Source organism: Pteropus medius, unplaced genomic scaffold (assembly GCF_902729225.1).
Source record: "Pteropus medius unplaced genomic scaffold, Ma_sr-lr_union100, whole genome shotgun sequence".
NCBI lineage: Eukaryota > Metazoa > Chordata > Mammalia > Chiroptera > Pteropodidae > Pteropus > Pteropus medius.
This window is the reverse complement of record NW_024346062.1, coordinates 12220835-12237513: the sequence shown is the minus strand read 5'-3', so window position 1 is coordinate 12237513 and position 16679 is coordinate 12220835. Positions and strand designations below refer to the sequence as shown.

The window sequence follows — 16679 nt, the reverse complement described above, 5'->3', positions numbered from 1 at the left end:
GTGAGATAACTGAATACAAGAAAATTCTACATTTTAAACACTTGAACTAGTCCATTACTAGACTGTTATTTGAGTTTGTGATTCTGAAGTAGATCTAAATGTTCACACAATGCCCTGGGCCATTTTTGCTGTGTTTACTCATTACTGTGTGAACCCAGAGTGAGGCCGCAATGTGGAGGGCCTACTTGCAGTAGTTTCATTCCAATCGATACCTTCGAGTGGGTTAGTGCCCACTCATTTACCCACCTATATCCTCAGATAGCTTAATAGCATCTGTAGTGTAGACCAATTTTAGCATTTGAACATACATAGACCTAGTCTGCAAGATCTTCATATTAATCCTATTTTATCTCTTGGTACAACCAAATTAACCTTTTCAGGAGAGAGCTGCCAATATTTTGGGGTTAGTTTCCCCATCATTTAATTTTTCTCTTGATCTTATTTTCATTCTGTATCTATCTTTTAACACTTAATACAGGACTGTAATAATATGTTTTATAGAAATTATTTGGGGTTAGCAGGGTCCTTACTTCAGGCAAAAGTGTCCCTCAACTCTCACAGATAAATATATTATGCTTTACTTTTTAAATTGCAGTGAAAAATTAAACCCTAGGGCCTATTTTGTTATTTATAAATTATTTTTACATCTAATCAAAATAATATAAGTTCTTACAATCTGTTTTTGTTTTTTTCCCTAGTTCTGGTTTTCTATTTCTTATTTTCTTAATTATTTTATTGTGTGTGATCTTGTCATCTGCCTTAAATCCTTGGAGAAAAGAAGTTAAGGATGTTAATTAATCAATAAATTAGTCAAGCAAATTGAAATCACTAATGTATCAGCTGCTCTTCCTCCTATCCTCAGAGAAGATAGAAAATATATGGTCAGTGTTCTCTCAATGCTTTATATACAGTAAAATTATCACCCAGTGACAATATTTCAAAATTAAATTGCTCTCACAAAATCAACTTATTCATTAAATATATCGATAGATAAGTCAATTTATTATAAGATATAGTATTTCATTGATTACAAGATGCAGTTTTAACTAACTAAAGTTTTAATACATCTTACAGTCAACATAAGAAAACATTATGTCATTCCTTAATTGGCAATGGTTTTTCTTTCTAAGTGGTACAAGGAGTAAGGATGAATCTTAAAATTAATGATATTTTGGATTTAATGACACATAGTACTCCAATTATCTGTCTTCATTTTCCCAAAGAGTTTCATTTAAGTCAAAATTCTGTTGATCAACATCTTTTAAGAACATTAGGTTTGGTTTAAAGATTTCCTTTTATGAGACAAAGTTCCTTTTTGTAATGTTAATAGTCACTCCCTAACGTATCTACTTTATGAAGTCAAAATTTTGTTATTATATTTCTTAGCTCAGAGCACACTTAGATTAAGAACACCATTTAGCCATCATTTTCACAGTTTTTTTTTGTATGGACAAAAAACATTGGCGTCACTTAGATATTAGTAATTTATTTTTAAGATTTAGAAGTAATTTTCTGTATTTCATTCAAAGCGAAAACAATGTGATATCGATAACCTGCAACTCTTATATGTAAAACTATTTACATTAATCTCGATAATTCAGTTATGATTCTCTTGCCTTAAATCTCTTTGGTATGTTTCTATTCTGATTTAGTGCCTGGTTTAAAGATTAATGTTACAGAGTAATTTACTGCAGCTTCACAGATGGTATTTGAATCTTTGTTACATGGGTTTGGAATCTGCACAATTCCATATAATGTTAGGTTAACATCAATATAAATGTTGAACTTAAAACAGTTCTAAAAGATCGTGATAGAAATTTCATTATCCTTTTCTAAAAAACATAAATTCTGAGAGGATTTCATGGGCTAAGTATTTTTACTTCACTAGCATGGTTAAGATATAACTAGCTCCTTACATATGAAATCACCAGCCCTTATATGTTAAAAATAAACATAAAAAATAAATTACCTTGTTTTAAACTATTCTAAAGTTCTAGTCACAGGAGAAGTTACTGTTCCTATTTTTACAGCTTCCTATATGAAATGCTTTATAGAATCCACAAACACACATTGCTTTTATTGTCTTTCCTTTGATGTCTATAAAAGACCCATTCAAAACTGGAGGTAAGTGCTCCTAATGTGTACAACAGAATTTGGCTGCAGTTATTTGAAGCTATTAGAGATAACCTTTCTCTATATGTCTTATGAAGGAAAAACTGGTACCAACAATACCAGTTAAGCTGTAATTAGTGTAACTAACAACTAAAATGAAAGAGCAGACTAGAGGTCATTCTTAAGAATTTAAAGGTATTAACAGGTTAAGGTTGTAGGGCATCCTATCCCCCAGCTTAATCTGTTGCCCTAGCTGGTGAGATTTGTTGAAGTCATCAGTGCCCTCTAACCCCGAGGTGTTGCTCTCTCATAATTTATTGGTCACATGCCAAGTTCCTCTTTCCTGTCTAGTGAGATGACTTTGGGAATGGCAAATTCATTTTAAAGTTCTTATTACAAATGCCTGCAGATTTTCAACCCTTTAATGTTGATAAAGGATTACAGATTAATTTGCTTTAATGTTCTTGTCCTACCAGCCTTCGACTACATTGAAATTGTCATTTTGCTACATTACAGAATATGATTTATTGTGGCCATTTAACATCTGTTATAAGAGGAATGCTTAAAATCTAACTATTAAATCAGATGTCGTATAACTGATTCTAATACATACTGAATATTCCACCTTTTATGGGCCACTTCTTCAAATTTAATTGCCCACCAGTGGCTTTTGTTTATGTTTACAGTCAACTCTAATGCACTTAAAGGATAAGAATTTAATAGAGACGTAACATTTGTTTTCATGAGGTGTAGTTAACCCCTTTCTTCCCCTATCTGGCTTTGGATTCTTCCTCATCTCATTATGTGATACCAACACATAAACAAGAGGAATGCCATAGAACTTTAATCATTCTTTTCCTTTTCCCATTAAAGTCATGCTTATAAAATTGTTTCTGTAGTTTCTTTCTACCTAGAAAAGCTAGAAAGTTTTTTGTTTTGTTTTTTTAAGCAAGACATCACTATTAAGAAACAATCAAAAGGAAACTTTTCCCTTTCAACTTGTTATGTTATTACCTTGGTCTTGAACTATTGTTACTATCATACATTGTAGAATTTTTTTAACTATAGGTTATTTGTTATCCATGAAGCAAGCTGGGACAGGTTGCAGTAACTAAACAAAGTTTTAAGGTGGGAAGCACCAAATCATATGACCCCAAAGAAAAGAAGCTTTGAACTTCAGATTATCCTAAATTCCTGGACACATGGACATGTAACAACTTAAAGAGTACAGACTTTAAAATCATAGTTCGTATATAAGTACCATAAGAAATAATTAGGATTTGGTCTTCCCTTGAGTCCTTTATCTCAGTGTTTTATATGCATACTACTGATGATTCATAGGTGAACTGTTTTTTATTTTAGTAGTTATTTTATTCCAATATGTATTAGAAAAGGTATGAATAATACATTAAGCCCATTTAATGGAAGTTACTGCTTAGGACCAGGCAAATAGGAAAGTTAATTAATGTAAAGAAAATACTGGATATTTTAATAGTGTTGGTAGTTTGTACATATGGCAAAATGCAAAGATGTTACACAAATGACCAAAGTTAGGGAAACAATGCTCTGTCTAAACATGAAATTCCCATAATTTTTCTTCTAGCCAAGAAGTCATAAAATGCTCTTATTCCTTCACTTCTACACGCTGTCAGTTGGTCATCATTTATTTAATTTATGCACATGTATGTGTGTACTTGGAAGTTTTGTCTTTTGTTTCCAAACCAAGCCAGCTTCTCTGGGCGTAAGTCATGTACTAGTTGATGTCTAAAACTTCTTCCAGGCAGGGTTATCAATCCTCAGCTGGTAAGTTCCTCAAGATTGGGAACCACATGTATATATATAATCTTGATCTAAGTAATATTTAACATAGTGACAACCTCGAATTATTATGAATATGTTTTTCTTTATTAACCAGTTTTTAATAATAATTCTAAGAATGTTTTTGCATATCTCCGTGCTTGCCCCAAACTAACAAATAATTTTAATTATCGCATCAATGATTTAAAACTTTTTAAAAATAAAGAGCACACCAGTGCTGCTTAAAGTTCACACAGACACCAATCTTTTTTCATATTAGGATTTTCTGAGCAATGACACCATGGACAATATGGAAAGTCTTATTTTTTTTTCCTCTTCCATACTATCTTACTATTAGCTAGAGAGTAAGACATCAAAGCTGACTGACTTCAAAGCCTGTAACACTTATGGTTTCCAGCTATTACTGTAACCAGCCGCTTTACCCTAATAGCAATTCATCTTACAGAGCTGCCTTGCTAGATTCCACCCCTTTGCTTCCTACTTTCCCCTTTTCCAAACCTGTCAAATTAAAAACTACCCTTTAAACTAACCTCAAAGCTAAACAACTCCAGACCGTTAGCATATTTGCTTAATTTCAAGGTTTTACCACTAAAAAATAGACCATATTAATATTAATTTGCTTGCTTACTTTTCCCAAAATTATGCCTTTTACCACAGGGCCTTAGGCTATGTTCACATTAAACATATAATGTTCTTCATTATGTTTATTTCAAAATATACTATACACATGTAGGTAAGATTGTATATATACCTACCGCTTTAATTAGGCATCACTAAATGAAAAATTAAAAGATGAGTCTGGTATTTGGCCCAGAATCAATGAAGTTAAAAGGAATAAAATCTAAAACATGGAATGTCCATCGTAACTTCCTGAAATGTAATTCTTGGAAGCACATGCTTTCTTTAATAAAAGAAAGTTTCATGGATATAGTTTTTCAGCTATATGAAAGTTAGTATAGTAAAGTTGGAGTTTCTTCTACACTCATAACCAAGTAGCTACCTTGTCACAAGCTACTAAAATATTATGTGATATTATGCAGGACCCAGTTTCTTGAAAACTGAAGAACTAGCATCACCTGAAGATTTTTAATTTTTCTTTTAATGGTCCAAGCAAAATTTTTTAATTATTTTCCTTGAATAATTTGATACAATTGACGATAGGTATTCAGGACCACAGGGCAGGGGATTGGAGAGGGGGAGCAGCTCTTGAAATCTAGTAGATAGCATACAGATAAAGTTATAGCACCAGAGGAACTCACAGAAGACTTAATGATTAGCTGTTCTCAACCCTGTACCATATATGACATTCTGAATACTTTATGATGAAGGCTTTGATTGTGGACTATAGAAATTAAATAGGCTCAATATAATGATTTTATTATTTGAGAAATAGAATGGGCTGCATCATAAAGTAGTGAGCTTTCCATCTTTTGAAGCATTCAAGTAAAGGCCCAGTGACCACTTTTCAAGAATTTGATAGAAGAAATTCTTACATTTGGCAGGACTTAGGCTAAAGAATCTTTAATATCTATTTCGATTCGAGGGTTTTTATGTTTCTAAAATTAAGGGATATAAGGAAATAGAGTTGAAGATTAAGCAATGGCAATAGCATATGGCTATTGACTACCATTCAGTAATTAGATGGATTTTACAAAGAAAGACTCATATATGGGTATGTTGGATGGGTTTGAAAGTGAAAAAGCACAATGACCTGAATAGATGATGGTAACAACAAAATGATGCACGTCTTCCCCAGGACGGGAGATAAAGGAACGTACTCTAAAATGCTCAGAAAGCATAAAGAAAATAAGAAAGGAAGCTTTTTGAAATAATGAGAACCCAAATGGATTTTCAGAGTGCTAGAAATAGAAACCAAAGAATTTTATATCTGCATTACTTAAAGGAAGGGAACAAAACAGGTATGAAAAGAGAAGTTAAATTTTTAGTTTGTTAGAGATAGACTTTTTGAAAGGTTCAGTTTGACTTAGGAAAGATACGTAAACAATTTCTACAAGGAAATAATGTAGCCACAGCAGCTTATGAGCAAGATAGCCTTTGCACATGTCTTTTAAAAGACAAATTAGAAAGGGAGAATCAGGGAAGAAAAAAACTTAAGAGTCACACTAATATAAGATGAAAAAGTGCATGGAAGCTTTCACAGTAGAAACAGAAAGAATATGTTATTAAAAGTTGTAGAAATGTTTTCTGTAGAAGATTTATTAATTGATGATTCTCAGTTGTGTTTCAAGAAGCATAATAATTACAGGGAATTTCAAAAGCACAGTGTGAGTACAGGATGTTGAGTCACTAACCAATACATGGCTTTGGTCCAGTTATTGAACTTCACTGGATTTCTCATCGTTTTAGATATTAAATAGTTACATAGATGATTTTCATGATCCTTTTCAGCTCTGAGATTCTCTTCTAGTGCCTGAAGTCAGACCAAATTAAATACACACTCCATGGCTTAAGAATTAAACAGACCAAATGTTTCAGCTTGCAACACCTGCTTTATTCTAGCCTATGGATAACAGCCATGGTAGAAAACTCAGGATAATTTTGTGAAGATTCCAACATTTTGAGGTATATAAAAATTAGGAAAAATTCCAGTGAAGTGAAGGATAAGAAGTGAAGATACCAGTGAGGCTGGAGAAATGAAGTAGTGCTAAAAAAAGTGAAGGTGAACCCTTCCATTTGAGTTTAAAGAAATGATGGATGTCTAAAGAAGACATCCAAGACAGAAACAGCAGGGCTACCTCAAGAGCAGAGACCAGGCATTTACATCATAAATGAATCTATAGATTTGATTTATTGGCAATAAAGTGATAGAGAAATCTCATTAGTAGATGTTTTCCAATAAAGAGAAAAGCAGTACTACCAAAGAGACTTTAGAGAGATGATAAAAAGCTAGAAAATATAAAATCTATTAAGATTAAAAATGTGGAAAAATAATTTGAATTATCATTTAAACCTAAAATCAGTAACACGTTAAGGCAGTTTTTTGCAGCAATAAACCACTCGCCAGAAGGAAAATCTATAGACTCCTTTTTGTTGTTAAAATAATTAAGCATTTTCCAAAAATGTTAACTTTCTCATTTCCTGTGAGTAGATTACATACTAGTACCATACAACTAATGGGTTTATATGTAACTATTAATTGTGGTTTCATACTTTAAAGAGTCTACTTTAATACACAACTAAATTACTGTTTGTATATCTTGGCATGTTTTTCCCCAAACTATGATAGTCTGGGTTTCCTGAGTATTCATACAAAAAATTCTTATCATTATTTGAGCCATATTGTATCTTCTATTTTGAAATAAAAATATGAATTAAACTGAATTGATCATTTATAGTGACATTAATATTAAAATCATTATATTGTTATTTTCTGACTGGGGACTTTATGCCTATCCTCTTTTGAATGGTATATTAATCTACGAATGAAATTTGTCTTATAAATAACACATTAATAGTTAGAAATAAGTGTGATTCTCTGAGTGTGTTTTATATAGCAGTTTAAACCCTCAGCGCTGATCACTGACATGCTCTCCCCAGCTAAGTGCCATTAATCCATTTACCACTGCTCATTGGAATGAATAAAAATTACCAAAGAATTTTCCATATGTTTAAGTGAATTCCCTGTACATGTAGATTGCTTAGCTTTCTTATTTTTCTATGTGTATGGCCCTTTTGAAGATTTCAAAAGCCAATTCTCTTTTTACTTAAATAAATAAAAAGCAACTGTGGCAACAGTTCTGAATCCTTTGGCTAAAGTCCAATGCACCGGTTGTCTTGCCACACTTAGTTCCACATGGCTGACTTGAGAAGGCAGAAGTGGCACCGCTCTGTGGTGACCTATTGGTCATGACCACTCCTACCTCATTCTTAACATTTTCATCCTAATCTACTTCCACACAGAATGTACTTCTGCAGCAGTAAAAGAAGATGTAAAAATCTAGAAGCAATTAACCAATGCAGTAGCTCAGGATCCACTGGGATTTTTTTTTTCTTAGTGTTATAGTTTAAAGCATTTGCTTAATAGATACTAACTCATCCTATGTTTCACATATGAAAGAGACATTTGAAAAGGTCTCCAAAACCTAAGTTAAATACTTATATCAAAGTATTACTATAAATACACAGTACATCTTTCTTTGGTCTAAAGAATATACTTTAGCCTTTATCAAGAAAAAAAATAGGCCTGTGAATGGCTGAGTGTACTGTGCACATTGAATCAGAATGTCAGAATCTTCTAAATAAATTGTTATTATGGAATAAGGCAGAACTTCAGCTCTGAATTTATGTAATTCATTCCATTGTAGATTTTTTTTCATTGAAGAATACATTTCTCTGCCATAAATTGAACTGAGTATGAACAGCAGAGTCATTTGAGGTTCATTGAAAATATAGGAGAACATCATGTTTCCTGTCCTTTTGTTAAACTTGGCATATTGATTTTTTTCTTTTTGCACAGCTTGCAGCACAGAAATGTGATATACAGCTATGGCAAGACAAGCTAACCACATGTGAATTTGTTAAGTACTGCTGGATTAGCAGAAATTGTCTGACTGTGCAAATAGCAAGATTTGACTTCTCCAGAACTCTTTATGACTTAATCAATTAAAATAACAAGTTTTGATTTTATTGCCCAGAATAAATCATTAGCAAAACTCATTTTCTCCTGACCACTCATTTGTAGGATGTTTATATTCATTTTGTCTCTGTATTTCAAGCAAAGTAATAACTATGTCAAATTTGAACCAAAAGTTCAAAGTCAAATATGGGAAGATAAACATGTAACAATTGTTACCTATTATTTTAATAACGATTCATAAATTTTGCTAAGAACGAGATTTAGATTTTTATTTAAATTTGCCATTGCTTTTTTTTTTTAACATCTCTTTCATATTCATGCTTTTGTTCTTTTTATGCTCAAAGGTAGCGCGATTTGAATTTTACTGATATTTCTTACTTCTCTTTGGAAAGGGAGTCTCTGAAGTAGGGCTGGTTTGCTCTCCTCACCTTGTTAAACCTTCTTAAATGTGTCCATTACACAGTTCACTTTGCCTGACTTCAGAGAGTAGAGACAGAGAGAGGATGAGCTATAACTCAGTAGAATGGGTTACCCATGGTTTCTTAGAAATGCTAATACCTTATCTATCAGGTTTATAAAGTTCTCTGAGATATTCTGGAAGCAGATAAACCATTGTGTGGTTTTCTGCAGAACAAAACTGACGGTCTATCTAAAGTTAGGATATGTCCATGATGTCATGTACATGTGATCATGTTGTCACCTGCCTTTTAAATTCTTTAAAAAAAAAAACAAACAACAACAAAAAAAACCCTCAATCTCTCCAAATGTAGATTTCTTTTTTAATAAGCAAGATGTTTTTCAAAAATTTCTCTACTTGTTCTCACAGTTTTAAACAGGTGGACGTCTTATGAGATTGCATGCCAAATTTATTAGAAATAAGTCTTTTTAAATTATCTGGTAAAAGCACAAAGCATGAGTTGTTTCTCTAATAAAAAAGGAGAAAAGGGTCAGAGCAAAGAAGAAAGTGCCACTGGTTTATGTTAGGTGACACTGTGCCCTGCTTGTCTAATTTGATTACACAGAGCTCCTGAAGCCTCAGGCAAAGCTGATTTTAGCTATAATCAGCTTCTTAACCTTTTGAGAACTAACGTAAACACTACCTAGCAGTGGTTAATTACGTTGCTCTGCTACACACTACAAAGTGCAAAGGTAAGTGTAGAACTACAGTAACACATGTTGTAACAAAATTTAACAAGATGACTTAAGGGGATTGCAACAGAATGCAGTTCTATATTTGTGATAAATTTTAAATGAATTCAAGAGACTTAAGGGTGCCTTTTAAAATTTTAGCTATAGGTTTTGCTTAAGTTTTATCCATAATGTTGAACATTCATGTACTACTTTTTCCTTTTTGCTGTCCTCACATTTGTACTTTTCTCTGAAATTCTCTTTTGATTATGCATATATTTTAGAAATACAAGTCTATTCATATACTTTCATTCTTTCATTTTCAGAGTAAACAGAAGTGATTCCAGTATTCATATAAGTATAGTAAAAATCTGCTTGGTTCATTTTTATAGATAGTAAAAATTCATTAGGGAAAGAATGGAATTTCTTTATATTTAAATAGAATATTGTAGTTATACAGGCAAGTATCTAATTTTTTTAATTTAAAACGAGCTCTTTATACAGGAATCTGATGTGTCATATGAGAAATTAATATGTAAGGTGATTTTACTCTCTGTAGTTGATGTAACTCTGGTATGGTGATGTGATTAATGGGGTAGAGAATCATAAAGATTGGCTTATGTACTTATCAAGGCTATCTTCTCAAAGTCATATTTGCTGGGTAAACTCCAATATGAATATTCTCCTGAGTAAGATTTACGGGTGACCAGGAGAATACATGTAGACGTAAGCCTTATGCCATATTGGTAGGCCTCTGTACCCACAATTTTACCTGACATTTCATGCCCCTAAAAAAGTCAGAAGGGTAGAATCTTACGCTCTTCAGTGACACACATTAGAAACATTGTGTGCAATTAACTTAAAATGGAGGGAGAGAGGAAGAGGAAGGTTCAAAATAAAGATTAACTATATATATGTATATATGCTATAAGCTTATATTTTACAGTATAGTTTATATTATCATTACAGTGAGCTTAAAAATTACATGTAAGGAAGTCGATTTGACAAGGCAGATGTCATAAGGCCTTTCACAGTTTCTGAGGCATTGGGGAGCATTTATTGTGTAACATGGCCAACTCCTCTGGCCAAACTTGGCCACGTGGTAAATAAAGACCAACTCATTATGAAATAAGTTAAATTTGTCAACATAAATGCCAACTATTAGGAGTTCAAGTGAGTTTTGTAGCCACATATAATAATGTGGGATAAATGAAGCCAGATGGCGGATAACTGGACATTTTTGGCCCCTTGCAGAAATGTTTTAACTGAATTATATTGTTTTGTAATCAGCTTATTAAAACAAACAATTATATTTAACCCCCCTGTACTGCTGTTGTAGGTATCATTTAGACAAAGTGCTTTTTATTGATGACACATATTACAAAAATGTACTTGTTCAATATCCTGGTGTGGATAGACAGGACTGCTCAAGGCTAGAGGCTGCAGGCAGAGCAGTTCCAGCTGCCTCTGGTTCCCGCAACTGCCCTGAGGACTTCTTAATCCGTTCCCCTTTTTCTTCACCCCCCCCTCAACCCGCCTCCCATCTGGTAACCCTCAACATGTTCTTTTTATCTATGAGTTTGTTTCTGTTTTGTTTGTTTGTTTTGTTCTTTTGATTCCACATATACATGAAATCACATGGCATTAGTCTTTATCTGACGTATTCCACTCAGCATACTACCCTCTAGGTCCATCATGAAACATATTTTCCCTCTCTTTTCTTTTAGTCTGTGTGTGCCTTTTAATCTGAAGTGAGTCTTGTAGGCAGCATATGTAAGGGTTTTATTTTCTTTTCCATTCAACCACCCTTTCTTTTGATTGAAGCATTTAATTCTTGGTCATTTGAAGTACTTGTTGATATGTAGTTATTACCATAATTTTGATACATATATTTTTTTTCCTCTTAAAGAAGCCCCTCCAGCATTTCCTGTAATACCAGCTTGGTGGTAATGAACTCCTTTAGCTTTTTGTTTTTTTTTTTTTGTCTGGGAAGCTCTTTATCTGTCTTTTAATTCTAAATGATCACTTTGCTGGGTAGAGTAATCATGGGTGTAGGTCTTTGGTTTTCACCAGTTTGAATATTTTGTGCACGTCCCCTCTGTCCTGCAAAGTTTCTTTTGGGAAATCAGCTGCCAGTCTTATGGGCTCTCCCTTGTAGGTAACTGTTTTTCTCTTGCTGCTTTTAAGATTCTCTCTTGGTATTTAATCTTTACTGTATTAATTATGATGTGTCTTGGTGTGGGCCTCTTTGAGATCATCTTATTTGGTACTCTGTTAGGGAAGTTTTCTGTCATTATTTCTTCAAATAGATTTTCAATTCCTTGCTCGCTCTCTCTTCTCCTGGTATCCGTATGATGCGAATGTTGTTATGCCTGATGTTACAGAGATTCCTTAAACTGTCTTCATTTTTTGGATTCTTTTTGTTGCTGTTGTTGTTGCTGCTGTTCTGAGTGGGTGTCCTCCACTACTCCATCCTTTATATCGCTGATTAGATCCTCTGTTTCATCATCCATTCTGTTGATTCCCTCTAATATACTCTTCATCTAAGATATTATATTCTTCATTTCTGACCGGTCCCCTTTTTTCTATCTCCATTTTAATGTTTTCCATCTCTTTGTTTAAGTTCTCACTGAAGTCATCTACTCTCCCCCTAAGTTCCTTGAACATCCTTGTAACCAATGTTTTGAACTCTACATCTGATAGATTGCCTGTCTCTATTTTGTTGAGTTCTTTTTCTAGAGCTTTGTTCTGTTCTTTCATATAGAACATGCTGCTTTGTCTCTCCTTTTAGCCTGCCTCCCTGTATCTGTTTCTGTGTATTAGGTAGGGTTCCTAAGTCTTCCAGTCTTAGTAGAGTGGCTTTATGTAGTAGATGTCTTATGGGGCTCAGGAGGGGTCCAGCTGCAGGCCAAGTTCAGCCACAGGCTGTGCACCTCCAGTGCCACCTGGTAAGAATCACCAAGCATTCCACATGTGACTGCCACCCATGCTGGGCTTATAGGTGCCTCAGGAGGCCAAGCCAGAAATTGAGGCCTGCTGCCACTAGGGGCTTAGGACTGTTCAGCAAGAGGTACAGGGCACACCAAGGCCAGATGCTGCTTCTTTGGTTTTGTGAGCCTTTGAGAGATTTTAGGAAAGTCTACAGCAGGAGCCGAGATAGGCCATTCGTATGGACTAAACCACTGGGAGCTGCTTGGGTGGGCCCGCAAGCTGGGAGAGGCAGAGTCCTAGGGAATCCCCTGGGCGGAGTGACTTCTATTATCCAGGTTGATGGCAACTCAGATATGTCAGCCCCTGCTTCTGCAGGCTGGGATAGGAGAGGGCTCAACAAAGGAACAATGGATACTGCCAGCACTTCTGTCTGGGAGAAAGCCATCCTTCCAGTTCTCACCCTGAAGCCTGACAACTCAAGTGTCTCCTCGTATGTATCTCCTTGTGTGTCCCTGGCACTCCTTGAGCAGCTGCCCCAGCACGGGAGCTCAGAGCGAGTGAATTTCACAGCCAGAGTTTGTGGGGCCTTCTCATCCGAGCACTGGAACCCTGTCCTGGGAAGCCCACTGTGGGGCCAGGACCCTTCACTCCTCTGCAGCCAGTACAGCCCTCCCAATCTTTGATCACCACATGAGGTTGTGGAACTGGTCTATTTCATGTCTCCTTCCTTTCTACCCTTTTGAAGTGACCTGTTATTTTTGTTCAGGCAAACCTCAGGCGATTCCACGTGCTGATTGCTCTGTGGTTTTGTTATAATTTTGGTATGGTCGTTAGAGGAGGCATGCATAGCCTCTACCTTCACCGTCCTGACGTCTTATGAGTTCAAAATTTGATGAAATTCAATTTATCATTCTTTTTCTTTAATGAGTCATGTTTCTGGTATCAGATTTAAGAAATCTTTGCCAAATCCAAGGTCACAAAGATTATCTCCTGTTTTATTATAGAAGTTTAATGATTTTACATCTTACATTTAAGTATGATACGTTTTGAGTGAATTTTTGTATATGGTGTGTAGTGAGGATCTAAGTTCATTTTTTGGCATATGGATATCTAGTTTTCCCATCACTATTTGTTGTAAAAACTGTCCTTTTCCCACTGAATTGCCTTGGACCATTCTAAAAAATAAACTGACCATATGTAATGTAAGGGTTTACTAACAGGCTTTATATTCAGTTCCATTGATTTACCTCTCTGTTTCTACACCAGTACCATGCTGTTTTGAATGCGATAGCTTTATAGTAAACTTTGAAATTAGGTAGCATAAGTTCTACTTTTTCCTTATTTAGATCATATTTAATTTTAGTTTTCTTGCACTTCTTTTTTGTTAAATATATTCCTAAGTGCTTGTTCTTTTTGATATTATCATGAATGGCATTCTTTTCTTAATTTCATGTTTAGATTGTTTATCGCTGGTATGAAGAATTAAAATTAATTTTTGCATATTGATTTCATATTCTGTGGGCTTGCTAAAACTTGTTTACGAGTTCTAGATTTTTTTTTTGTAAGATTATTATGATTCCTATATACAGGACCATGTCATTTATGAATAAAAACAGTTTACTGTCTTTCTGGTATGCATGCCATTAATTTCTTTTCTTACCTTAATGTACTGTCTATAACCTGTACAGTGTTGAGTAGGAGTGTTGAGAACAACTCTTGATTCTGAATTTTTCCCTTAAGGGTTGTTGTTGCTGATATTTTTTCTGTTTGTTCATTTGTTTTGGTATTGGTTTTGGTTTTGGTTTGGTTTGGTTTGGTTTGGTTTTAAGAGACTTACCTGGACCTAATCTACAGAATCTGTCCCCCGCTTCAGAATGCGCATGCTGATATCTCTGTGCATTTTTTTTTTATTCCTATTTTTATTTTATTTTAGGCTGGCTTCCTAGAAGTCACCCATTTGCCTGTGTAGTTTAATGGTCAAGAGTTTTTGTTCAGTTGTCCCAAGCAAGTAAGGCTCATTCACAGCCATTCCCACCCTGGAAGCAGTGCTGTGCCTAGCAGGCTGCCTGCCACAGACTGCCTCTGTTCCTGCCTATAGTTTAGCAGTTTTTCATTAATAAATACTTCTTATTGAGGTAGTTGCCTTTGGTTGATTTCTAGAATGCTAACATGGTAATACTTGACAGTTTTGTTGACTTCTATAGTTGTATTTGGGGAGAAGATTTGTCAACCTCTTCACTTGTAGTCCCTAGAAGTCCTGCCTGGGTTCCTTTTTGTAAGCCATAAACCTTTTGGAATAAGATGAAACATTAAGTAAATACATACATACATATAAAAATAGGAAAATAAATTACATATGAAGCAACAATAATGTTTAACTCTTACAACAGATTTTCCCGATGTGCTTTGGAATACAAATTATCTTGGTCTTGCAATAGATAGTTTTACTTTATCATAAAATCCAAAAATCCAGATCACCATTGATTTCTTGTCATTGAAATGTAATATAAATGGAGGGAAAAGGTATGTATCGGACTATATAAATAGTATATATATATATGTGTATATATATATATATACATATATATATATACTATTTATATAGTCCTAGAGGAGCTTATGATCTCATTTTGATTCTAATGAATAGTATATATATATATACATATATATATATACTATTCATTAGAATCAAAATGCTACCCTGGCATCCTTTTTGTTTCATTTCATTTTGTTTTCTCCCAAAAGTTAGATCCCAAAACTTGTACAACTTCGGACTGTAGGAATTCTTTAGAAAATGTGCAGTGATAAAACTGCCAGATTGAAGGTTTCTTAAGTGCTACTGTCCAAAATCACTAGGCATACTTGAAACTAGTAATTCTTGTCAGAATATACACTCTCAGTGTGTGACTTTTATCTGCAGGTGGCAGAGCATATGTTTTAGCACGAAAAACTGTAAGGTGGCAGAGGGAGGATATTTAATGTGTTGTAACCTATTTTTATTTTTAATTTTTTTTCCTATAGCCGCTTAGTTCCGGTCAAAATCAGGCTAACTAAAATATTTTCACATCTTAGGAGCTATATTTAAATTAGGGGAAAAAAGTGGTTCCAAATATACTTGTGTCATTCATTTTTATTTAACACATAAGTCAGGGTTATTAGACCAACATTATAAAAGAAAAATACAGTGGTGTCTTATGTAACTGAAATCTAGGGAGTGAGTTCTTCTCTTCAAATGGATTTTCTGTTTAAATTATCATTAACTCTTTAAATACTGCAGTGACCTTTGTTTTTATTCTTATTATAGCAATCCATTTTCCTAGGTATGGCTAGCAATTAGGTATAGCTGGCAAATATCACTTAGTTTTTTCTGACTGATGTATCTCTTACTACATGATTCAAAGTTATCATTTTGTGTCTTAATCATAATTAAGGGTTTAGCTAAAAGGAATTACACATTTAAACAGCAACTGATGGGTAACATGTAAGAGCACAAGCCCACTGTTGTCAGATTTTCCAGTTTTCCCATAGAAACCAGAAATCTATAGTCATTTGAAATCTAATTTTTATGTTGTAACTTACTTAAGTTTTCAAAACTATTATATAAGTCAAATAAAACACTACTATCCAGATCAGGCCCACGGGTAACCAGTTTGTGACTTCAGGTAGGAAAGAAAAGTCAGAGCCTGTTCTGACAACAGCTTGTGCATGATCTCCTGTCACGTATCTCTTGCTCATAAAAGAATCTACTACATACGCCACAGATGGTGGTCTTCACTGTTTTTCTGTAGAATTCTGAGGTAGTGTGTTTTAGTGGAAAACGCACTGAACTAGCCATACAAAAACCTTGCTTATGTGGCAAGTAATATTTCTTAAGCCCAACCTATATCAGCCCCTTGTCTAAGCATGTTAGATGTGTTAACTCATTAATTCTAGTTTCCATTTTGCTTTTTAAAAGTGTTATAATGTTAGGTCAATCATTTAACTTCTATAGTTGTTTCCTCACTTAAAAAATTATAGGATTAGAACATACAGGATTGATCTAGATAATCAGTAAGAACTTTTTCAGGATGAAAATTCTTTCATCTAGAAAATA

The 16679-nt window shown here is 34.2% G+C and overlaps 1 protein-coding gene across 5 annotated transcripts in view; it reads left to right on the top strand.

Moving 5' to 3' along the window:
- ARB2A (ARB2 cotranscriptional regulator A) overlaps positions 1-16679 on the top strand; it is a 356272-nt gene that overhangs the window by 251106 nt on the left and 88487 nt on the right. Inside the window, exon 11 of one of the 5 annotated variants that reach the window (XM_039875063.1) lies at positions 8408-8607. The exons of the other annotated variants lie outside the window; for them this stretch is intronic. Within the exon in view, the coding sequence (XP_039730997.1) occupies positions 8408-8427 (20 nt within the window). The 3' untranslated portion in view covers positions 8428-8607. Of the gene's footprint in view, positions 1-8407; positions 8608-16679 lie in introns of those variants that run through there. 5 annotated transcript variants of the gene reach the window in all.